The sequence below is a fragment of the Lates calcarifer genome, linkage group LG15, assembly GCF_001640805.2.
Source record: "Lates calcarifer isolate ASB-BC8 linkage group LG15, TLL_Latcal_v3, whole genome shotgun sequence".
In the NCBI taxonomy this organism is placed as follows: domain Eukaryota; kingdom Metazoa; phylum Chordata; class Actinopteri; family Centropomidae; genus Lates; species Lates calcarifer.
This window is the reverse complement of record NC_066847.1, coordinates 23,058,897-23,080,544: the sequence shown is the minus strand read 5'-3', so window position 1 is coordinate 23,080,544 and position 21,648 is coordinate 23,058,897. Positions and strand designations below refer to the sequence as shown.

The 21,648-nt window shown below is 39.7% G+C and overlaps 2 protein-coding genes and 1 pseudogene across 2 annotated transcripts; all 3 read right to left on the bottom strand.

Moving 5' to 3' along the window:
• Positions 1-4,479: 4,479 nt before the first annotated feature.
• On the bottom strand, positions 4,480-6,990 carry si:dkeyp-84f3.5 (uncharacterized protein LOC334144 homolog; the record flags this gene model as incomplete). The annotated part of the gene is made up of 1 exon (XM_018680107.1): positions 4,480-6,990. A coding segment is annotated over one exon (1,935 nt), but the record flags the coding sequence as incomplete, so codon positions are not given.
• Positions 6,991-15,139: 8,149 nt separating this feature from the next.
• Positions 15,140-17,131, bottom strand: LOC108890276 (chemerin-like receptor 1). The gene is made up of 2 exons (XM_018687150.2): positions 17,016-17,131; positions 15,140-16,599 (listed from the first exon to the last, which is right to left on the bottom strand). The coding sequence occupies exon 2, from the start codon at positions 16,583-16,585 to the stop codon at positions 15,482-15,484; it is 1,104 nt and encodes a 367-aa protein (XP_018542666.1). The 5' UTR covers positions 16,586-16,599; positions 17,016-17,131; the 3' UTR covers positions 15,140-15,481.
• A 1,699-nt stretch (positions 17,132-18,830) lies between these two features.
• On the bottom strand, positions 18,831-20,245 carry LOC108885671 (chemerin-like receptor 1; annotated as a pseudogene).
• Positions 20,246-21,648: the final 1,403 nt, after the last annotated feature.

Below are 21,648 nucleotides of genomic sequence, written 5' to 3'. Positions count from 1 at the left end.
GACTTCAAATGCACTATATTGGTTCAGTGGAGGAGGACATTAGGGCACATGCCCTTAGGCTCCAGAGATGTTTTCAGCATATGAACCCAGTGAGCAACTTTCATAGGAATGATGAATTGGGCACTGTGCAGATTTTCAAAATACATCCTTTGACACTTGAACCCCCCACCCCCACCCTCTCCACCTCAAAATTTTAATGTCTGCTTCAAGTAGATCATATAACCTTGATCTACCTTGATCTGCATTCTCCTGTTCAGTTCCTCCATTCAGCTCTGTTCTTTCTTTACAATGGATGTTGAATCCAAGGAGTTTAATGTAATGCACTAGACAGTCAGATATCCCACTGACTGTCCTCCAGATAATCACTCAGTCACTGATCGCAGGCACATTTTCATCCTTAGACATTTCACAGTGGCGTAATCTCCGTTCCTTTTGCTTCTGTAGTATTAACGTCTGTAAAGCTCAGTTCACATGGCACCCAAAATATAGCCATATAGAAAATGGGTTGGATATTTGGGTTGTGCACACTACAACAGAACTGCAGGTTCAACCTCCAGCAGATGTCCTGCCAGTTTGGTGAGCAAGAGGACCCCAACTGGTTACTCCAGAAAATGATTAAAGAGGATGGCTACACTGTATCACAATAAAAATTGACACAATTGACATTTCTCACTATGTCAACTTCGCTAGCTCCTTTGGGTTGCAAGAGTTACGTAAACCACAATGCAGACACCTGTAGGTCAGGTACCCTGATGACCAAGAGGTCCCTGCCTAGTTACAGCAGTAACATGCACAGAAAGGTGTGGGAGCAGATGGGCTCTTCTAGACTGTCACATCAGTAGCCTCTTTTGCGCAGAGATTGCCTTATATTGGCATTAAGAACCTTGATTAACCCAACTTTGCTTGTTCACACTGAACCACACAAAACTGGTATAATGCTGTTCCAGTGCATGATTTTAGACAGCAGGCCAGCATTGCCTCTACAGTCAGCTTAATGGTGGGACAGCAATGCTCCCATTCCACCTTTGTACAATTTATACTGAACAGCGAGGCAGAATAATGATGTGAGATTCCTGCCTTGAACAGGGTGTACTAGAGCTAGTGACTCACATTGGCAACACATATTCTGTGGTGGGAAGCTGGTGAGGATTTGTGTAGTGGTATCAGCAATAAAATGGTTAGTCCAACCATTGAATGTTACCTTTGGGAAGGTTGGAGAGGGCTCTTAGAGAGTTTTTACCATTTAATAGTACCAAGTGCATCAGAGGAGCTACATGGTCTACACCCAGTATCATCAGCAGTCAACTGAAGTTGATTGGACATGTGAACTAATTTGTGTATCCCAGTATGATGTATTTGCCATTTTGCAGAGGACAAATATTTTAAAGGAAGTTTGCTTTTTTGTGTGTGAGAATTGCAGACCATTGTACAACTGCACCAACTGTGCCTTTGATGGCATCGTCTTGTGCACATAGTAGCATGCAGAACTGACTGTATGTTTCGCTTCTGTGTCTGCTTTGGAGTATAGATGGGCCGTTAGATCATTTATTCATTGAAACTTTGTCTGAGGTGTTCATACATACAATTCTAATGTTAACAAATGTTATAATGTTAACAAATTGCTGAAGTGTGTAGTGCACATTTAATGAATACTGGGCAGGACAAGAAAACACAGTCACTTACCTGCAATTTATGACAAACTATGGACAATTAATTCTGGTCTGGTCCTTTAAACAAGGCTTTTGTTAGCCTTGTACAGAATGAACACTCAACAACCATCATCACAACAGTTGGTTCTTCTATGGACTGTTTTCTATGGATGTGTGTGACAACTCAATTCAAGGTCTTCATCCCCAGAGGTCAGATCCAGATTGCCTCTGGTAATTTGGTTTTGTCAGCAATCCAGGAGTGCTGCCAACCAGTAACATAATGTGCAAGTGTGATAAAGATTTTATTTTTAGTTCTTATTTCTTAGCTACATTGGCTAGACATAGAGATTAATTTGAATAATGCTGGGAAAAATGTTGTCAGTAATCACTCATTAGTAATCACTTAGAAGTGGCAAAATTAGGCATTGTTGACCAAGATCCGATTGGCAAGCCCACGTGATTATTGACATAGCAGATGTAAGAAAGACCCAGTAATAGAAAAAAGACAAGCTGGAATCAATGAAAGTATACATAAGACCATGAAGAGGGATATGGGCACCCATTATGTGAGTAATGTTTGTGAACCTGTTCTTTGACCTTTTAAGGATAGGTCACTAAGTTCAGTCAGTTGAATTTCACAATTTAACTCAAGGCCATTCAGTCCAGTAGTGGTTGCCATCCATGTAAGAAAGGGATGCATGCATGTTATGTCTATCAGATGTAGGGACTACTTCAGAAATCCTCTCCTCTCTTGAAAACTGGCAATATGCTACATAAAGTATAACACATGCTGAATTCATGGCTTTGTAACAGTTTTACACAGATATCTAACGGTGGGGCCAACCTCTAAAAGGGATAGAAAAGTCAACAAAACTATGCTAGCCTGCCACCTGGAGAAAAGTGTGCCTTGGATGGTAAAGCGATAAAGAACAAATAGAAAGGCACCAGAAACAGTTCGCAGGGAGAGCCATGTGTAACCAGAAACAGAAAGAAGAATTGTCATGTGATTTGTTGTTGTTTCACAGTGCTTTTTTATTTAAACTGTATTCTCCTTTTAAACTTATGGGAATATTGTGTGTGAAGGGGCAGGTGTTGTAATTTGTGGATTTACAGGATCGCTTTCACTCATAGGACATAGGTAATTCAAGGTTTTCAGGACATCTGGCAAATTTCTAATTGTAGATGTGAAGGATCTCACGGGAAGGACTTAAACCATTTCTAAATGTTTTTTGGTGCAAAATTAATTTAATGCTTACTGATAAAATAGTATGCCAAAACATGCCTCAGTATGTATCAACCACATCCTTCTAATTTCATAGAAAAAAAAAAGATATTTGACATTTACATTTTATGGAGGTTTTTTTTTTTTTTTTTTTAACACAAACCGTCATGCAGTGTGTCAGTCGCATGCACAGTGGTCAAATTTCAGTTTAGTGCAACTACGCTGTATGTACAAGTCCCTTGCGAGCACAGCACAAATCACATTGTGCCTGAAAGAGCCCTAAGACTTGTAGGCCTTCCATCCATTCCATACAATACCATTATATTAAATGTAGCTCAGTCGCCTCATAGCCACCAAACAGGCATATCGTAGATTATTGGTACTGTCTAGACATTTGCCCAAAAGAACAAGTTTGTCTACAGTTAGGTTACAGAAATGTTAAAGCAAGCATTTTCATGTCTAAACTGTATTGTGGTAACTCTGTAAGGAGGGGAGTTAAAAAAAAAAGGAAAAAAGTAATCCACACATTTGGTGTATGTGGATTACTTTTTTTTAAGACAAGAAATGTCAGCCCACTAGAGATGGTACTAGCTGCTAAGGGTTTATTATGTTACTTCCAGTAACAGTAGTTTGCCAACCTGTCAAACCTTCCCCTGGCCAAACTACCACTGCCATGAAATTTGGTATCTGGTATTACTGCAAGAGAATATTTTCCAAGGATTCTAGTAACCACCTGACAGAACCAAATTAACCCATGAAGACCAACACTTGAAAAGGGTATCTTGAACTGCTTTCACACATGCACCGCAACCCTGCAACCCTAATCTAGACATTACCCGGAGCTGTATGTGACAATGCAAACGTGTGAATCAGCTGGATTGAATATTAAACAGAGTTTACCCTACCAGTTCAAAGTCTGTGTTAGGTCTGATTGAGGCCATGTGTGAATAGAACAGGAAACTGTCCAGAATTCACAGCGAGTGGGCAAGTTGATGAGGTTTCTATTCTGCCTCCTGCACGCTCTACCCAGGCTCCATCCCTCCCTAAACAAAACTAAGTTCTTCCAGTAAGCAAGAACGCGTCTGACATGGACAATCTCCTGTTGTGTGCCACATATGTAAAAGGCCAAATCTGGACAATGCCCAAACCTGATTCTCTGGGCATAGAGTTCATATAAAGAAATGATATTAAACTGGTCTCTGTGCTGTCAGTGGTGAAAGCTACAGTATTTAGTGCCCACACTTCTCCTGAAGAGTCTTTTTAAGACTACCACTAGGAGTTGCTAAAGGCAAATTTTCAACAGGGGCTTAGAGGTCCCAATATTCAATCACAGGAATGGTTTCTTATAAAATGCACCCATTTGTCAAAAATCTCAAGAATCTTGAAGAGTATCCTTGAACTCAAGTAACTACTATATTTTCCCTCCTGATCCACAATTAGTGACTCCACATTTAATCCACTGAACACAAGGATTCCTCTCTGTGCTGCTGCCTTTAACTTACTATAGCCCAATTCCTTAAAAGACACTCAAATTACATGCAGGTGGAACAAAAATATGTAGTTAATCGGAGCCTAACTGCTAAAAAGGAAAACTGATAGCACATTAAGTAATTTCTCTGTACAATTTTAATGGCACAATAAAAAATCTATTCAGTGACAATACTATCCTTTAAAAAGGAAGATATACACATACAATATATTAAAACAAAATCTTAGCATATTTGCAAGTAAAACATGATGAAAAATTGAGCAAAATGATTGACAAAAACAGCATGAGTAGCGACTACAAGATACAGTGAAAAGCAATTTACTTATTCTTGTTAGTCAACAATTGGTGGGACTTTCAAATTAACTACAATCACAACCTGTTGGAGAATGCTACATTTAAACTTGCATTTTACCCATGTCGGTATATGCTGTTTCTCTTTTAAGTCATTTGGTAGGCTCCTCACCCAAGCTTTACTTCCTGCTTCCATTGGTTTCAAATTCACCAATTAGCAGAATTTTGTTTACTCATGCAAGAAAAAAAATTGTAAAAGTAGTATGTAAAATAACCATTACAAACAAAATTAATAAAATATTAATCTATACAGTTATTCAAATACTTGCATTCAAAAGAGTCAAAAACACTCAACTCCTGAGAGCTTGCTTGTTGGCAATAACAATGACTTATGGGTTTGATAGTTACCCGTTGTTTTCTGAGCCATGAGAAGTCTGGTGCTGAAGAAATGTCTCCAAGTATGAGAATGTCTCAGTGCACTCAGTGCATTCATAAAGAACCTCTGAGGAATTTCTTTTATCATTTTGAGTATGGTCCATATAGTCATCCTCTATGTCCTCTGCATTACCCTTTTCTAGGACATGGTCCCCATTGGTGCCAGTGCAGTGAGAGGTTTGTCCAACATCATCTGCTTCTCCAGTGCTTGGGTGATTTTGAAGGTGAAGCTCAAGGGATGACGAATTCCTGAATTGAGCTGGACATCGGGGGCACTTGCTAGGTTCCTTTTTGTGATAACGCAAGTGTCGTTGGTAGACACATAACAGCCCAAATCTCTTTCCACATTCCTGACACTTGTAATTAACTCGGCCTGCTTTTCCAGATTGCTTCCCCTTTGGAGGCTGCTCTGGTGATGTGGTTTGTTCATTGTCAGAGGAGCTCTTAGCTTTCTCATCAGGAGAACTTGGGTTTTTCTCACCATTAACAGAAGTAGGGGCAGGACCATTTTGTGGGGCCGTATACAAGTGTTTCAAACCCGGTTTCTTTTCCAGTTCAGCTTTGTGGTACATGGCTACATGTCTTCTCAAATCACAGCGTTGTGGAAAATGTCTACCACAAAATACACATGTGTGCATAGTACCCTTGTGGTATCTCATGTGCCGTGACAAACTACTAGAATGATTAAAGACACGATGACAGTGCTTGCAAGGATGCAACTTGCCATTTGGATTACTCCCTCTTCTACGTCTGCCTTTGGGTGGCATTCTTCGCTTAAAAGTTCTTTGAGATTCTTGATTCAGCTGATCTATTTCCTCCTGAGTTTGATGTGTGAGATGATGCTCTTTTAGAGCTGTTAACTTTTGGAACCGATCCCCACATAAACCACATCTGTATGGTGTGAAAGAGTATTCCCTATCGATCTCACCACTAGTATCCCTAAAGACTTTAGTATCCCCATTCTTAAGATCAACAGATGTGCCATTGCTGTGGAAGTTTTCAAATAGTGCGTCTTCTAGGTTTTTAGAGTTCACCTCAATTTCGATTTCAGATGCAAAACTAGCATCAGGCTCTTTTCCTTTGCAATGGTACATTGAGTGTGTCTGAAAATCTGACATCCAGAAAAAACTCAACTTGCACTTCCTACAAGAATATGTTTTCTCTAGCCTTTTTTCCTGCTTATTCTCAGATTTACCGAAAGCTGTAGCCTTGTGGGAGAAGTGGTTTTCTTTCTGATGGGCATTCAGTGCATCCACTTTAAGGAATCGCTTACCACAGTGACCACAGCAGTGAAATCTTTCATCAGCATGGTCCTGGAGGTGTTTCTTAAGTTCCTGTCTACCTTCAAAGATCTTACAGCACAAGGTACACTTGTAACCTCTCTCTGTGTTTCGATACTGCTGGTGACGATGTAAACTCTGCAGGCTGTTAAATGATCTGCTACATATTTCACAACGGTAATGGCCCTGACGAGACTTGTCCAAGGTCAAGTCTGATGGCCTTGGCCTGAACACATCTCTGTAAGGGGAAGGCTGTGGCCTTAAATTTGGAGACACTGGTTTAATAGGGGATGGGTAATGCGATGGCAGGACTCCCGGAGACAATGGTTTCACAGAGGAATGTGACTGTGCCAAGCCGTTCACATCTGTCAGTGTACCATTTTCTTGTAGCACATATTCTCGGGGGACTTCAAATCCATTGGATGATCCATCAAAGGAAAATGACTCCAAAGGTCCATGAATTGCCATGTGGGCCAGCACATTAGAGTACTGACTGAACCCATCACCACACTCAGTGCAGATGAAGGTGCACGATTCTCCACCCAACTGTGCTGAAGTAACACTATTCATTGATTTCTGCTTTTCCATGATGATACTTTGTCCATGTGCTGATGGCATCACTTTTCAATCTGCAAATATGGGTGGAACTCTATCCAGACACACACAAAATTGGTTTCCATGTGGGAATCAGTATGTTGAACCTCTCACAACAGACTGGTTCTACAAGGATGTCCTTCAGAGTTGTATGTTGACCTCTCTCTTCTGAGGTTTTCCATGTTGTTCCAGCACCTGGGGGGATTAAACAAAAAAGAATCTTACCACCAAGTCTGTTTCACAAAATTTTGAAATGCCAAATGACTATGCAGCGTTACTTTGCACCGATTTCTGACACTACAGGTTTAACCTGACTCACTAAGGCTAGAATGGTGTTTTAGATTGTCTACTAGACGCAGCCATTTGACTGAGTGACATCTGAGTGAGATGAATGAGTATTGCCATATTCAAGTGACCAAGCAAGGTAATATAGTTGTGTAATTAAATGCTTTAAATATTTTTAAACAATGTTTTATTTCACTTGGAAATGCATGCATTTGTTTTCTGTTGAGATGTTGCATTCATACTCAATAATATAAAGTGGAATGAAAAAAACATTAGTAGCAGATCTATGTTGGAGGTTCCTATTGAGTGCAAATTCTTGGTGCCATCGTGTTTTCAAAACAGGCAGAAGAACAGAGATGTTAAATTGTTGGACCCATGTTGATTTTGTGACAGTCTGCCTTTTGTTATCAACCAACTAAAATTTTGATCTGTTCTTTCTCACTGTGGTAGATATTTTGCTAATTTTTTTATTTTTTAAGGTTTCAGTTAGGACATGCATTGCCCTCCACTGCATGCAAGCTTTTTTCTGTTTTAATTCCAGTAAACCAGTGGCTGCCCCTTCAACCAGTGAGTCAGTTGTTGTCCCTTACAGATTTCCAAACACTTGAGTTTGTCCACATCAAAGTTTCCCACTCACTCTTCTATTTATCCACTGGAATTCTGTTGGTCCAAGACCTGGGCTAAGAAAGATCACAGCTTCTGCTTCCAAGGCATGCCTTAATATGACTGAATCCACCCGACACAGCATAATCAGCATTCCTTTGCTTTAATAGACACTGATGACCCTATATGACAGCACTCTGAGGGGACTCAAAGTAATTTCCAGGCTATACTGATACTTTTGATTCATTTTGGAATTGCTTACCTAACACTGGCCTGAAAGTATAGAAGTTTTTTGATGATTACAAATCAAACAGACAGCCTGAGAGGGAAGAGGCTTAGCTGAGCAGGCTTGTGTGCTGCAAACTCCCAAGTACTGCTGCACATCTGTCACGGCTGTTCATAACTTAGGGTTCTGATCCTACTCCCCCATCTTTTCTCTGACAGCAAAAAGCCACTTACCAATGCAGACATGGAGGCAATCTGAACACTGCAACTGTGTCTTGTCTTTTCTTCATTGCACCTCATTTACAAATACGAGAAACATATCATTCACCCCCTCTGCATGTAGCACATGTACATAGTGCAGTATAGTGTTCAGTTCAGCCATCACACACCATGCTCCTGTATGTGTTTTACCTAAAAATTCACATTTTAATGTCTCTGTACATCATCTGGGATGTGAAAAAAACCTGATTTCCACAGTCACAAAAAATTAAAGTTGGCATCTTGGTCATAGCTCAGTTATAAAATTCTACTGCACCATGAACTACCCCTGCTGGGTTGCTGACAGCTGTGGAGGCCTGCCTTGCCTTCCATTTTCATCACCCGTCTTCTTCCATTACAGTTCTGTTGCTAATTTTAAGAGAATACCTGGTATGTAAAGTTTACAACCTGCTACACTGTTGCTGCTGCATTGCTCTGTGTACTGTGAGGCAGCTAAAAAATAAGGGGAGTGCAGACTAAGTATACTCCCAAAATGTGAGTGGACTCGAGGTTCTCTCAACAATGTTGGAATAAAAGGAACAGGCAGCCAGAGTGACCTGGATAGAGGAGTAGTTGCAGGTAGCACTGCAGGCTCTTACTATGGTATATCCGAGCACATCTCAGACATGTCATCAGGGTAACAACTTCTTTATCTTTGCCTTGCTGTCCTATTGAAAACCATTCATGTAGTGCCAACATGTTGTAAATGGCTGTGGGTTCAGAGGGCTCAGAGCAGGCACCCCCAATGCCTATCGCAAAATGTATTCTGTCTTTTAGACTCTAAATCAAGTCTGTGAGTGCTCCACCTTTCACAAAGGATTTCAGCACTGAGAGCTGCAGAAGAGAAGCCCTCTACAGATTCCCACACATTCAAGTGTTTCATGCCTCTTTGAGACTAACACACTGACCAAAATCTGCACTACTCATTCTACCCATATTATCTAACCTGGCTTCATAACCAATTCCTATGTTAAATGCAAGGTTAGAACCTACCTGCTTTTGGTAAACAGGCATTTCTATTAGCAGTATTCTAAAGTTATTTCAAAATTGATGTAACAATTAATGTATGTTCTATAACATAAGTGAGCAATAATTACTGAACCTGTGACCACTGACCTAGCAATGACTTGTGCCTCATTATTGGATAAATGTACCGACATTTATAAAGTTTACTCAGAAGTTAGCAAAAAACAAAATATCCAGTGAGCAGACGTTCTGCAGATGGAAATGCCTTGCTGAAGAGAGAGGCCAGAGGAGAATGACCAGACTGGTTGGAGCTTACAAAAAGGCTGATAATTCAGATAACCACTCTTTACAACTGTGGATCTCCACAGTTGCTTTTCTGCTCTCCAGAGCATATCAGAATGCACATGTTGAACCTTGAGGCGGCTGGGCTACAACAGCAGAGGACTGCATTGGGTTCCACCCGACAGCCAAGAACAGAAATCTGAGAGTGCAGTGGGCACAGGCTTACTACAAGTGAACAGCAGAAGACTGGAAAAATGCAAACTGGTCTGCTGAACCTTGATTTCTGCTGATGCACGCAGATGGTAGGGTTAGAATTTGACATCGTGAACATGTAGATCAAGCACACACCCGCAATGGCAATAACACTCCCCAATGTCAGGGGCCTCCCTCAACAGGATAATGCTCCCACCACACCACAAAAACTGCCCAGAAATGTCTCCAGGAACACAACAAAGAGCCCAATGTGTTGAACTGGCCTCCAGACTTCCCAGATCCCAATCTGACCCAGTATCTGTGGGATGATCCAGAACAAGTCAGATCCATGGAGGCCCCATCCCAAAATCCACAGGACCCAAAGGATCTGCTGCCAATGTCCAGACACTACAGGAGATCTTCAGAGATCCCATGTCCAAGCCCCAACAGGTCAGAGCTGTTTTAAATAGGTCCCCCAGTATGAGGGGGACCTATGTAATATTAGGCAGGTCCCACAGGTACTGAATCAGATTAGGATCTGGGGAGTTTGGAGCCCAAGTCAACAGCTTTGGCTCTTTGTTGTGTTCCTCGAGACATTTCTGAGCAGTTTTTGCTGTGTGTTGGGAATATTATCCTGCTGGGGGAGGCCTCTGACATTGGGGAGTGTTGTTGCCATTGGGAGGGTGTATGCTTGGTTTGTGACAATATTTAGGTGGGTGGTACATGACAAAGTAACGTCCAAATGAATATCAGGACCAAAGGTTCCTCAGCAGAACATTGTGTTATAACAAAATGATCAATGTTATTCACTTCATCAACTAGTGGTCATAATGTTATGGCTGATCGGTGTATCCCTTTATGACCACAATTTAATCATCTTCTAATGGCTACTCCCAACTGTTGCAACTGTTTTCATGGACATGACAATGAGTTCAATGCACTTTATTGGCCTTCCCAGTCATCAGAGCTGAAGCCAATAGAACACCTCTGGGATGAGGTACACCGGGAGACTGGCAGCATAAATGTGCAGCTGAGGAATCTGCAGAAATTAGGCAATGCAATAATGTCTACATGAACCAGAATCTCAAGGGAATGTTTCCAATATCTTGTGGAATCCACATGAAGAATCGAGGTAGCTTTGAGAGCAAAGATCTTACCCAGTATTAGTATGGTATTCCTAATAATGCTCGGGGAGCGTGTATCTTTCTAAACGTGTAAATGGTTCAGTTAGGGCTGCATGATGTGTAAAATGTCTGCTTTGTGGAAACTGAGTTATTAGAGTATGTTACAGAGTGTGCACAAAAAGGTAAAAAAAAAGTTACTTAAAAAAGTAACAAACAATAGTTGTCTGATATGAGCCATCTTGAGTAATGACAGGCACTTAAACTATGATGTGAATAATTACAGTCTATGCATATCCACAGCAATTTACAGGACTGTCGTGTGGATTGTGCAGGTAAATTCCTAATCCTAAAACTTTTTTCCCAAATTATTTTCAAACCGTTTAATCTCAAGCATTTTTCATTTTGTTCTTTTGGCACCATACTTTAAATGCATGTTTTACCTATGTTTCCCCTACCATCTGGAAGCCACACCAAATTATTGGTGTGTTTTTTTTTTTTTTTTTTTAAATAGGCACTATGTGACTCTAATCACCACAACACAATCAGACTAATTTTGATAGATGAGGATGATGTTGCCTTCAGATTAATCTTATTGTACCTGGAAAAGCATGCAAAGCTCTACAATACAAACTAGTTAGGGGTGTGATAGTATGTTTTTAGAACTGACCGGCAGTTGAACTTTTTTATTAGTTTTCATGTTTTGTACAATAGTTAATTCGATAAGCAAAAGTACATGATGACCAGAGGTCATGTTAGCACTATAGGATGATTATCATATGATATGTCTTATGCCTACAGTTTGAATATGGGACATGACCTCTCTGTGTAAACACAATATATCTTCTGTTATTTGTGTGACTTCTTGGGCTATATATACACTCTCTGTGTGTTGTCATCAATCTTTCTGGTTGCATGAGCAGACTGTATTTGACCTGGTACCAATAATAAAGTGCCTTCATGAAAATTTGATCGACTACAGAGTATCTGTGCCTATCCTTCTCTACACGTCTTCTCAAAGTAATCTGCCTTACAGGGTGTCAAGTTTAACAGTTACACATTCTCAAAATGTTAGCACAAAGTGACAAAATAGTCTTTCATTGTACACCTATCATTGTACACCTGGGCTTGCAGTATGTATGGGTGTGTGAAATGATTGACGCGTGTGCCGATCTACCTCTACTTGAACACATGAAGGAAATGCTGCCATATATAACACAAAAGACTGAAAATAGCTATAGCAGACAGATGCATCAACAGTAACCATGTAAAACAGGTATGCCCCCAAGAGAATCTATATAAAGCCTTGTACACCGTCTAAGTCCCTCTATTTCCCATTAAATAAATAGCTTTGATGCTATTTATACTTTAATGCAGAGCTTTTCTGCTTTCAGACATCAAAACTGATTTATAGTTATTTTAGTAATTGCTTATTATATGCACCATAAATTGCATTGCAAAGAAACAATATGCAAGTTCACTACCATATTAAAAACACTGCAATTCAAATATTAAAACCTTTATCAAAGAAATATCTCAACAAATTGAAATTAATACGAAACCTAGCTTGTGTTACAAAAGAGCATATCCGTTTTGGTGTTAGTGCTCTGAGCAAAATCAAAATTCAAAACTGTCCCTGAACAGACTTATTGATTGACTCGTCTATGATCAAAATATCAAATTTGCAGTCAACAGTGTGTTTAAAGGGTATATGCATACCGCCAGAGGGCGACTGAACCCTTCACCAACAAGTATCTATTGTATTTGGACAGCTGGTTAACGTTAGCCCACTTTAAAGCGAACGTTAACCTGAAAAGAATACGCGCTGGCAAAACTCCTTGAAATACATGAAGCTGCACGTAGCGTAAGAGCATCCCACAAAGTGCCTCAACGTAAATGCAGAGCTGTGTAATAATGCTATGGTTGGGCATAGCTAACGTTAGCTGCTGCTAGCTAACGCTACACAGCTAGGGAAGAACTGTGACCAACCAAACATTTAGGTGTTTGCCGGTTGGCTCAAACAGTCAACTTAGACACGACTTACCATAAAAACTATTGCATCTCAGGACACAGTAAATCTGATTTGCAGCGTCCCGTTAATTCCTGTTCTGTGGCCGATGACTGCTCACGGATGCAGGCCGGGACTAGCTCTCTCGGACCTTCTTAATATGGGAACGACAATGACATCATGACGCACGCTGCATACGTTGACACCGTTTTTTCAAAAAATGTAAAAACAAACAAACGAAAGTCCTGTAGTAAAATACTTATTAAAATCACGCGTTTAGCTTTATGTTTAATTAAAAAAACAAAAAACAAAAACAAAACAAAACAAAATAAAACAAACAAACAAACAAAAGAGTTGAACATAGGTGCACCAGATTTTAACTAGCCAATTAAACAACAGTAGCGCAGTCTGATTTAATGGAGAGCTTCTAAGGTGGATATCTTCTATAAAATCTTACTGTAGATTTTATATGCCGTGACATAAGGTAATTTACAGTCTACTATAATCTGCATCAAGAAAGGCACAATGTTCTGTGTCAAGGTGCCATTATTATTATTTCATTTAGATTATGTGCCAACCATCTTTTATGAAAGTACAATCATGTAATTTAAATACCCAGACTGTTTTTTTCTTTGCTGACACATGTAGGCACAAAGTTATCAAAGTTATCAAAATGTATAGTGCATGTGACAGAAAAAAACTCCCTTTGTAAGCAAAATCTTTTTTTTTTTTTTTTTAATTGAACCATGAACTAATGTAATGTATATTTTGAAAAATGTTTGCTTGGTTCTCATTGCTCTCACTGGTGTACATTGTTAGTGTGTGACAGAGTCTCCTCTTCCTGGAGAGCTGTTTCCAGTACATTCAGGATGGATTTGCAGACATTTTTTGATCTGACTAGATCACCAATAATAAAAATTCATATTAGTCAAACTGGAACAGGTGAAATATTCCAATCTCAGAAAGAGATTCCCTTGAAGCTCCTTGCATAAAAAACAATTACAGCTATAAAAAAAAGTTATTTACTAAATACACTTACATTTCATATATGTGCAATTACAATAGGTCTATTTGTTCAGTATCATGGACAATGTTATACCTCATCAGAAACAGACTTCTCTTTACTCTGACTGGTGACCGTTGAGTTTGTGTAGGTATGAGATCAAGTCTCCTCCTCCTGGAAGACAGTCTCCAATATATTCAGGATGGATTATTATCATCTAATTATCATTATTAGCTTAACTAGATTTTTCTTGTGTGCTGTAAATAAATTCCTAAATGTTTCTGATTTGTTACCATGACACATGCAAATGATTTGTAACATCATGCCTTGCTGTTTCAAACTTCACTGTGCAATAAGTCATGGAAAGTAAAGACAAACAGTACACACACACCTCATTTAGAAGGTAACAGTTTATATAACACTGTCCCTGTAAAGAAATTCTGCTGCAGCATCAACACCTGATTAGCTATGAGCAGCTGTGTAATATCTCTGAACTTTTGCTGATCTACAAACATGGGCATTTTATACTGTTCAGTTACATTTTATCTACATTTAATTTTCCAATAGGATGGACTAAATGTTGTAGTCCTGTTTCAAAGCCTTCTCCACATTGGCTGTAAGGGTCAATCCATTATTTATTTAGTTAATTTTCTAGATTTTCCTTGTGGTGATGAATGAAGTTTTCTATTATTCATTCATTGACCTCAAAGTAGTTAAATCAAAATATATCAGCAAAATACCAACCCTGTTTTTAAATGCAGAACGTGAACTCTTCCCAGTACACTTAAACCTTCAAATTCCCAGATGAAATAATAAGGACATGATGTGTTCTCAGTGGTAGCCGCCTTACTCATCAATTTATCTGCAAAACCTGCACTGTTAAGTTTGATACAGATTCGTTTTTCCTATATGTCTACCCTCAGACGACACACAACAGAGCCTCTGTCTGTCAGAAAACTCCAAAAGAGAAATGACTAATTAACCAGGTAACATGACTTGTGGGTTGTTGAGATGAGTACCTGAGAGAAAGAGCTGGAGCTGTGACTTCTCATGTCAGAAAGTCAGAACACCATTTATCATGAGTTGAGATGTTAAACAGGAGTCTGTTTAATGTGTTGTTTGTTTTGCAGTCTTAATCAGATTTTCTCTGTTCTGTTCTGCTGTGGGAAAATTCTAACTTGAAAACAATTTTAATACCTGCAGGGGTCGCAACAATCGCCACAACCACAATTTAAGTAAGGATTTCAGTGTAAAATATTTATTTTTTTCCTATAAATTAAGAATGAAAAAATTACATTGATTTAAAGATATCACATTGAAGACAAATCTTAGATACATGTGACATAATGTAACATGTTTCACACATGGGATACATATGCATTTGAAAAAGTGGGTTTTTAAAACAATGTTTTAAAACAATGCAGAGGTTTTCAACAAATTAAAGTCACTGGAAAATTAAGCTAAGAAAATCATGCAAGTGCTACATTAGACATATAATTAGATATGGTAAAGATTACTAATAAAGGTATTTATTGTGCTAAAGAGAACATTTCATTCATATCATAATTCATATCAACCTTATACCTCAGAAAGGGACTTCTTTTTATTGCGACTGGTGACCATTGAGTTTGTGTAGGTATGAGATCGAGTCTCCTCTTCCTGGAAGACAGTCTCCAATATATTCAGGATGGATTTGCGGACTTTATCCTTGAAATCTTGGCCCATGAACACATACAGCAGTGGGTTCAGACAACTGTTGAGAAAGGCCAGGCTGGTGGCTATAGGCATACAGATAGCAATGACATGCTGTAATGTTTCACTTCCACTATCTGTGAAATGAACCATCTCAATTAGACTCATGATGTGATAAGGAGCCCAGCACAGGAAAAAAGTGGTGATAACAGCAGCAATGATCTTAAAGGACCGACTTGACTGGCTGGCCAAGGTGCGGCTCCTCCTGAGACGATGGATTATCACAGCATAACAGGAGATGATGACAGTGAAGGGGACAACAAATCCCAAGAGGAAGCGAGTGATGGCCATGGCCTGATGACGAAAATGTTCCACTGGTGTTTCATTATCATCAGAAAGAGCAAAGTTGTCAAAGCAGATGGTAATTTTTTCATCATGATAATGCTCAGTGTCCCTGAAGATGAAGTATGGAGCGCTGAAAATCAGAGCCAGTACCCAAACACCCAGACTCGCACAGGACGCCCTGCGCACATTTCGGCAGTTCTGGGCCCAGACGGGCCACACCACAGACACACATCTGTCCACACTGATCACCACCAGGATGTAGACACTGGCAAACATGTTTAGATAGGTCACAGTGGTGTTCAGTTTGCACATGATATTGCCAAAAGGCCAGTGGAAATCCAAAGCCACGTACGTCACAGTGAAGGGCAGGAATGCTGTGAAGAGGAAGTCGGCCACAGCGAGGTTGAGGAACCAAACTGTGTTAACTGTTTTCTTCATCTTGAACCCGGTCACCCAGATAACCACTCCATTCCCGAGCACACCAAGAACGAAGGCCAGGGAGTAAATAATGGCAGACATGGTGTGGAAAGACTTTGTCAGCTCATTAAAGTTGTTATAGTCTGAGTAATACTTGCCATCAGAGTAATTTTCATCTGATGCACCTGGTGCATTGTCGTCATAGAAAGGGGTAGTGGTCATATCCATACTTGTCTTTAGACCTGCAATGACAACATGAAAAAATAAAGAGATAATTCTGAAAATGCTGCCCAACATTTTGTGCCAGTCTATCACTTACAGAACAGAAAAAAAATGGCAGAAATAAGAAAGAAAGATCATAATTAACACTCAGTCTCTCAAGGTACATGAGGCCACTTTGTTGTTCTTAATGATATTCAAGCACTATATAGGCTGATATAATCAGTTTGACAGTTAACTAACATCCTGTAAGGATTAAGAATCTTTGTCCACAAAACAAAATAAAAACAACAAACAAACAAAGTAGGATAATTAGGCCAATTGCAACTGACCATTTATTCAACCTAATTCCAAGTGTCAGGGTATGTTACATCCAATCAGATGCTTTTAGTGTCATGTTTACTTTGACAGCATATTGTTAGTCTAAGGAGAACAGTACCTTTCTCAAAGCTCTTCAGTCAGATGAGGATGTGTCTGCAGCAAAAGTAAGTCTGGTCAAAGCCTGACAGGTCAATGAAAACTGTGTGCTCTGAAGACTCCTTATATGTGTCAAGTCATATTGAGGCGGGACCACATGTAGCCTACCACACACAGCAACCGATGAGAAAAAAGAGAGGCTTCTTATAACAACTTCCACTTTTACAGTTTACACAGATTTACAACAAGCAGCGGTGAGCAACGTTTTTAGTCATTCTGTGTCTTGGTCCATCACTGATGCACATTTTAGATATAAGTGAATACTTGAACCCAAACCAAACTTACATGAGCACCTGAAAGAGCTGGTGCTGTGACTTCTCATGCCCACTGATGATCCTGCTGCATCATGTGGACTGAGATCATATTTGTGTAATTTCTCTTTGTTGCTGTTTCAACCAACATCATGTAAGCTTTGCAGCATTATTATTATTATTATTATTACTACTACTACTACTACTATTTACATTTTGACTTAGTCTGTGTATCTGCAATGTTGTCTTTCTCCTACCCCATTCCCCCACCCTCCTCTCTTTCTGTCTAAACCCAACCGGTCGAGGCAGATGGCCGCCCACCTTGAGTCCGGTTCTGCTCGAGGTTTCTGCCTCTTAAAAGGAAGTTTTTCCTTGCCACAGTCACCTAGTGCTTGCTCATGGTGGGATCTGTTGGGTTTCTCTCTGTACATTTTATAAGATAAAGAGTACGGTCTAGACCTGCTCTATATGTACAGTGCCTCGAGATAACTTCTGTTGTGAATTGGCACTATATAAATAAAATTTGACTTTACTTGACTTGACTGCTCCTTCTGCTGCCACTGTCCACTTGATACTTTGACTATGCTGCCCATGTAGATCCAAGCAAAAGAGAAGTGAAGCAGGAATACATCTTTTTCTATGATACATGTTGTCACCATATCAGGGAGTATTAGAATGAAATACTAGGTCAATTACATCAGTCTGAATAATCTATATGTTACTTCCTCTTTTGCACTCTTAATCAGATTTCCTCTGAAATTTAGAAACAGTGAAGTGCAGCTACCATTTTTAGAAATAGCTTGTAAGTTGAGCCTTGGCTGTTTTTATTGCTCCTATTACATTAGCCATGAAAGCATTGTTATGCCACATAGGATCTGAACCTGTGGTACTTTCATCAGATATGACAGATGTTACCAATCCATCACAAGAGCCATGCCAATTCACTGCCCACAAGTGTTACACTTACTGTAAACTAATGTATCACAGCTATAACTATAACAAAAATATAACAAAGAGGCACCTGGTAGTGTAAAACAGCTCTCTCCGCTAGTTAGGTATATAATAATAATGATAGAGAGCAAACATTCATTCTGTAGCTGACAGCATGTTAGTTATAATAATGTATTATCAGGTGTTATATCAGATGAGTTGTCTCTCTGTGTATAGATTTTCATAACTGCATCATGGAGAGGGAGAATCCAGGCACAGTGTTTGGTGAAGTTATGTGTTGATTATGAGATGAACACCGAGAGCAGAAAAACATTCAAGTCAGATTAATATTTTAATAATGTAAATAATGGTAACAACAAGAATGAGAATAACAATCATCATCATTCATGGACTCTTAGCATTGCTGATCACAGGAACTAAAACAAAGGTAAAAAAAAAAACAAAAAACAAAAAATAAAAACAAATTAGTATTTATGTTCTTTTCATTAGAATAAAGCTTTTATGCAGATTTTAACACTCTGTCATGTACCAAATTCTGTCATATACACACATAATGGCACCAGTGGCTGGGTTGAGGGAAAAGTTAGTATTTTAACTTTCTAGAAACCTGTTTGTGCAGCAGTTTCTTCTGTTCCGACTGGTGTCCACTGACTTTGTTTCAGTGTACATCACTCCTCTCCTTGAAAGGGGGTTTAAAATATATTCAGGATGGATTTGTCGACTTTATCCTTGAAATCTTGGCCCATGAACACATACAGCAGTGGGTTCAGACAACTGTTGAGAAAGGCCAGGCTAGTGGCTATAGGGTAACCAAAAACAGAGCAAAAAAGTATTGGCAGCAATGATCTTGAAGGGCCGACTTGACTGGCTGGCCAGGGTGCGGCTCCTCCTGAGACGATGGATTATCACAGAATAACAGGAGACAATGACAGTGAAGGGGACAACAAATCCCAGGATAAAGTGGGTGATGGTCACGGTCTTAACATGAAACTCCTCCAATGATGTTCCATTATCATCAGCCAAAGCAAAGTCCTCAAAGCAGAAGGTGATGTTTTCATCACGATAATGCTCAGTGTCCCTGAAGATGAAATGTGGGGTACTGAAAATCAGAGCCAGCACCCAAACACCCAGACTCACATGGGATGCCATGCACACATTTCGGTGGTTCTGGGCCCAGACGGGCCACACCACAGACACACATCTGTCCACACTGATCACCACCAGGATGTAGACACTGGCAAACATGTTTAGATAGGTCACAGTGGTGTTCAGTTTGCACATGATGTTGCCAAAAGGCCAGTGGAAATTCAAAGCCACGTACGTCACAGTGAAGGGCAGGAATGCTGTGAAGAGGAAGTCGGCCACAGCGAGGTTGAGGAACCAAACTGTGTTAACTGTTTTCTTCATCTTGAACCCGGTCACCCAGATAACCACTCCATTCCCGAGCACACCAAGAATGAAGGCCAGGGAGTAAACAATGAGAGACGCTGTGTGGAGAGACTTTGTCAGCTCAGCGCCCCTGTCCTTGTATTCATACTCTTCATAATCTTTTCGTACAAAGAGTTGTTTCCACCATAAAAATCTGTATTATTATCTATATATTGTATAATTTTTCTCCATCCGTCTTGAGATCAGCCTGTGATAGTAACATGAAATGTTTTTTTCTCTATTCTTCTAAAATGTCAACAGGAACAGTAAATAATCACACAAGACTAACATTTTTCTAAATATTTGCTTTGATTAAACATTTAATGGATAACCCACTCTTAAAAACTATGTATTTTAGTTCCCACAATACATCTATACAGTAAACTGTAATATGCTGCAGAGAGATGATAAGGTCTTTCGTCATGGTAGCTGTTACCACCATCAGATTCCTCTCATTTCTTTTGTTCTTATTTTTTTTCAGTCCAACCCCCAAATTAATCTCAGATTCATGCACATTCAAAGGATAACATATAACAACACTACCCATCTCAAAGTTGGTCATTTGGATGAGGATGAAGTAACTCTGGTCACACTGGAAGCTGTGTGCTGTGAAGACTCCTGAAATATGTCAAGTCACAGCCAAATCGAGGCAAGATCACATTTGTACATGCCTGGTGATAGTGAGCAATGACCAATGCATCTTTATGTGCAATCTCTCCAGTATATGGAAATTTGTTCCTCCCAGTAATAACCAGACCCACCATCAGACCCCCCAAACTTTAAAGAAAGCCTCCTGTTCCATGTTGTTGTACATGTCAACATGCAGCAGGGAGCACAACAGCCGTGCGGGGCTCAAGAACCTCTGTCAATGTTTTTAGTCGTTCTGTGTCCTACACACAGATCTCTGATACACAAGTAGTCACTGGCATGTCTCTATAAGTAAAACACTGTCTGGATGGGTCCATCACTGATGCACATTTTAGATATAAGTGAATACTTGAACCCAAACCAAACTTACATGAGCACCTGAAAGAGCCGGTGCTGTGACTTCTCATGCCCACTGATGATCCTGCGGCATCATGTGGATCATATTTTCTTGATGTAGAGTGTAATTTCTCTTTGTTGCTGTTTGAACTGACATCATGTAAACTTTGCAGCACTTGACATTAATTGAGAGTCGTCAGACAACTTTGTACTGTTAAACAGCAGGCTACTCCTTCTGCTGCCACTGTCCACTTGATGCATTGACTACGCTGCCTATGTAGATCCAAGCAAAAGAGAATTGAAGCAGGAATATATCTTTTTCTATGATACATGTTGTCACCATATCAGGGAGTATTAGGTGAATTACACAAGTCTTGACTATCTATGTGTTACTTCCTGTTGGCATCCTCTTTTGCACTCTTAATCAGATTTCCTCTGAAATTTAGAAACAGTGAAGTGCAGCTACCATTCTTAGAAATAGCTTGTAAGTTGAGCCTTGGCTATTTTTTACTGCTCCTATTACATTAGCCATGAAAGCATTGTTATGCCACATAGGATCTGAACCTGTGGTGCTTTTATCAGATATGACAGATGTTCTCAATCCATCACAGGAGCCATGTCAATTCATTGCCCACACAACTAGTGTTATACTTACTGTAAACTAATGTATCACATCTGTAAGCATAACAGATTAAGAGGCACCTGATAATGTAAAACAGCTTCTTCCACTGGCTAAGTATATAATAGCAATGATAAAGGTCCAACTTGACAACTGGAGACAATGACAATGAGGGGGACAACACATCCCATGAGGAAGCAGGTGATGGCCATGACCTGATGACAAAACTGTCCAAACTGAACCACAGATGGTGTTTTATAATCATCAGAAAGAAAAAAGTTGTCAAAGAAGACAATAATTTTTTTCATTATGATAATCACAAGTCAGTGTCTACACTTGGTAGGACAACACATCTTCAGAAC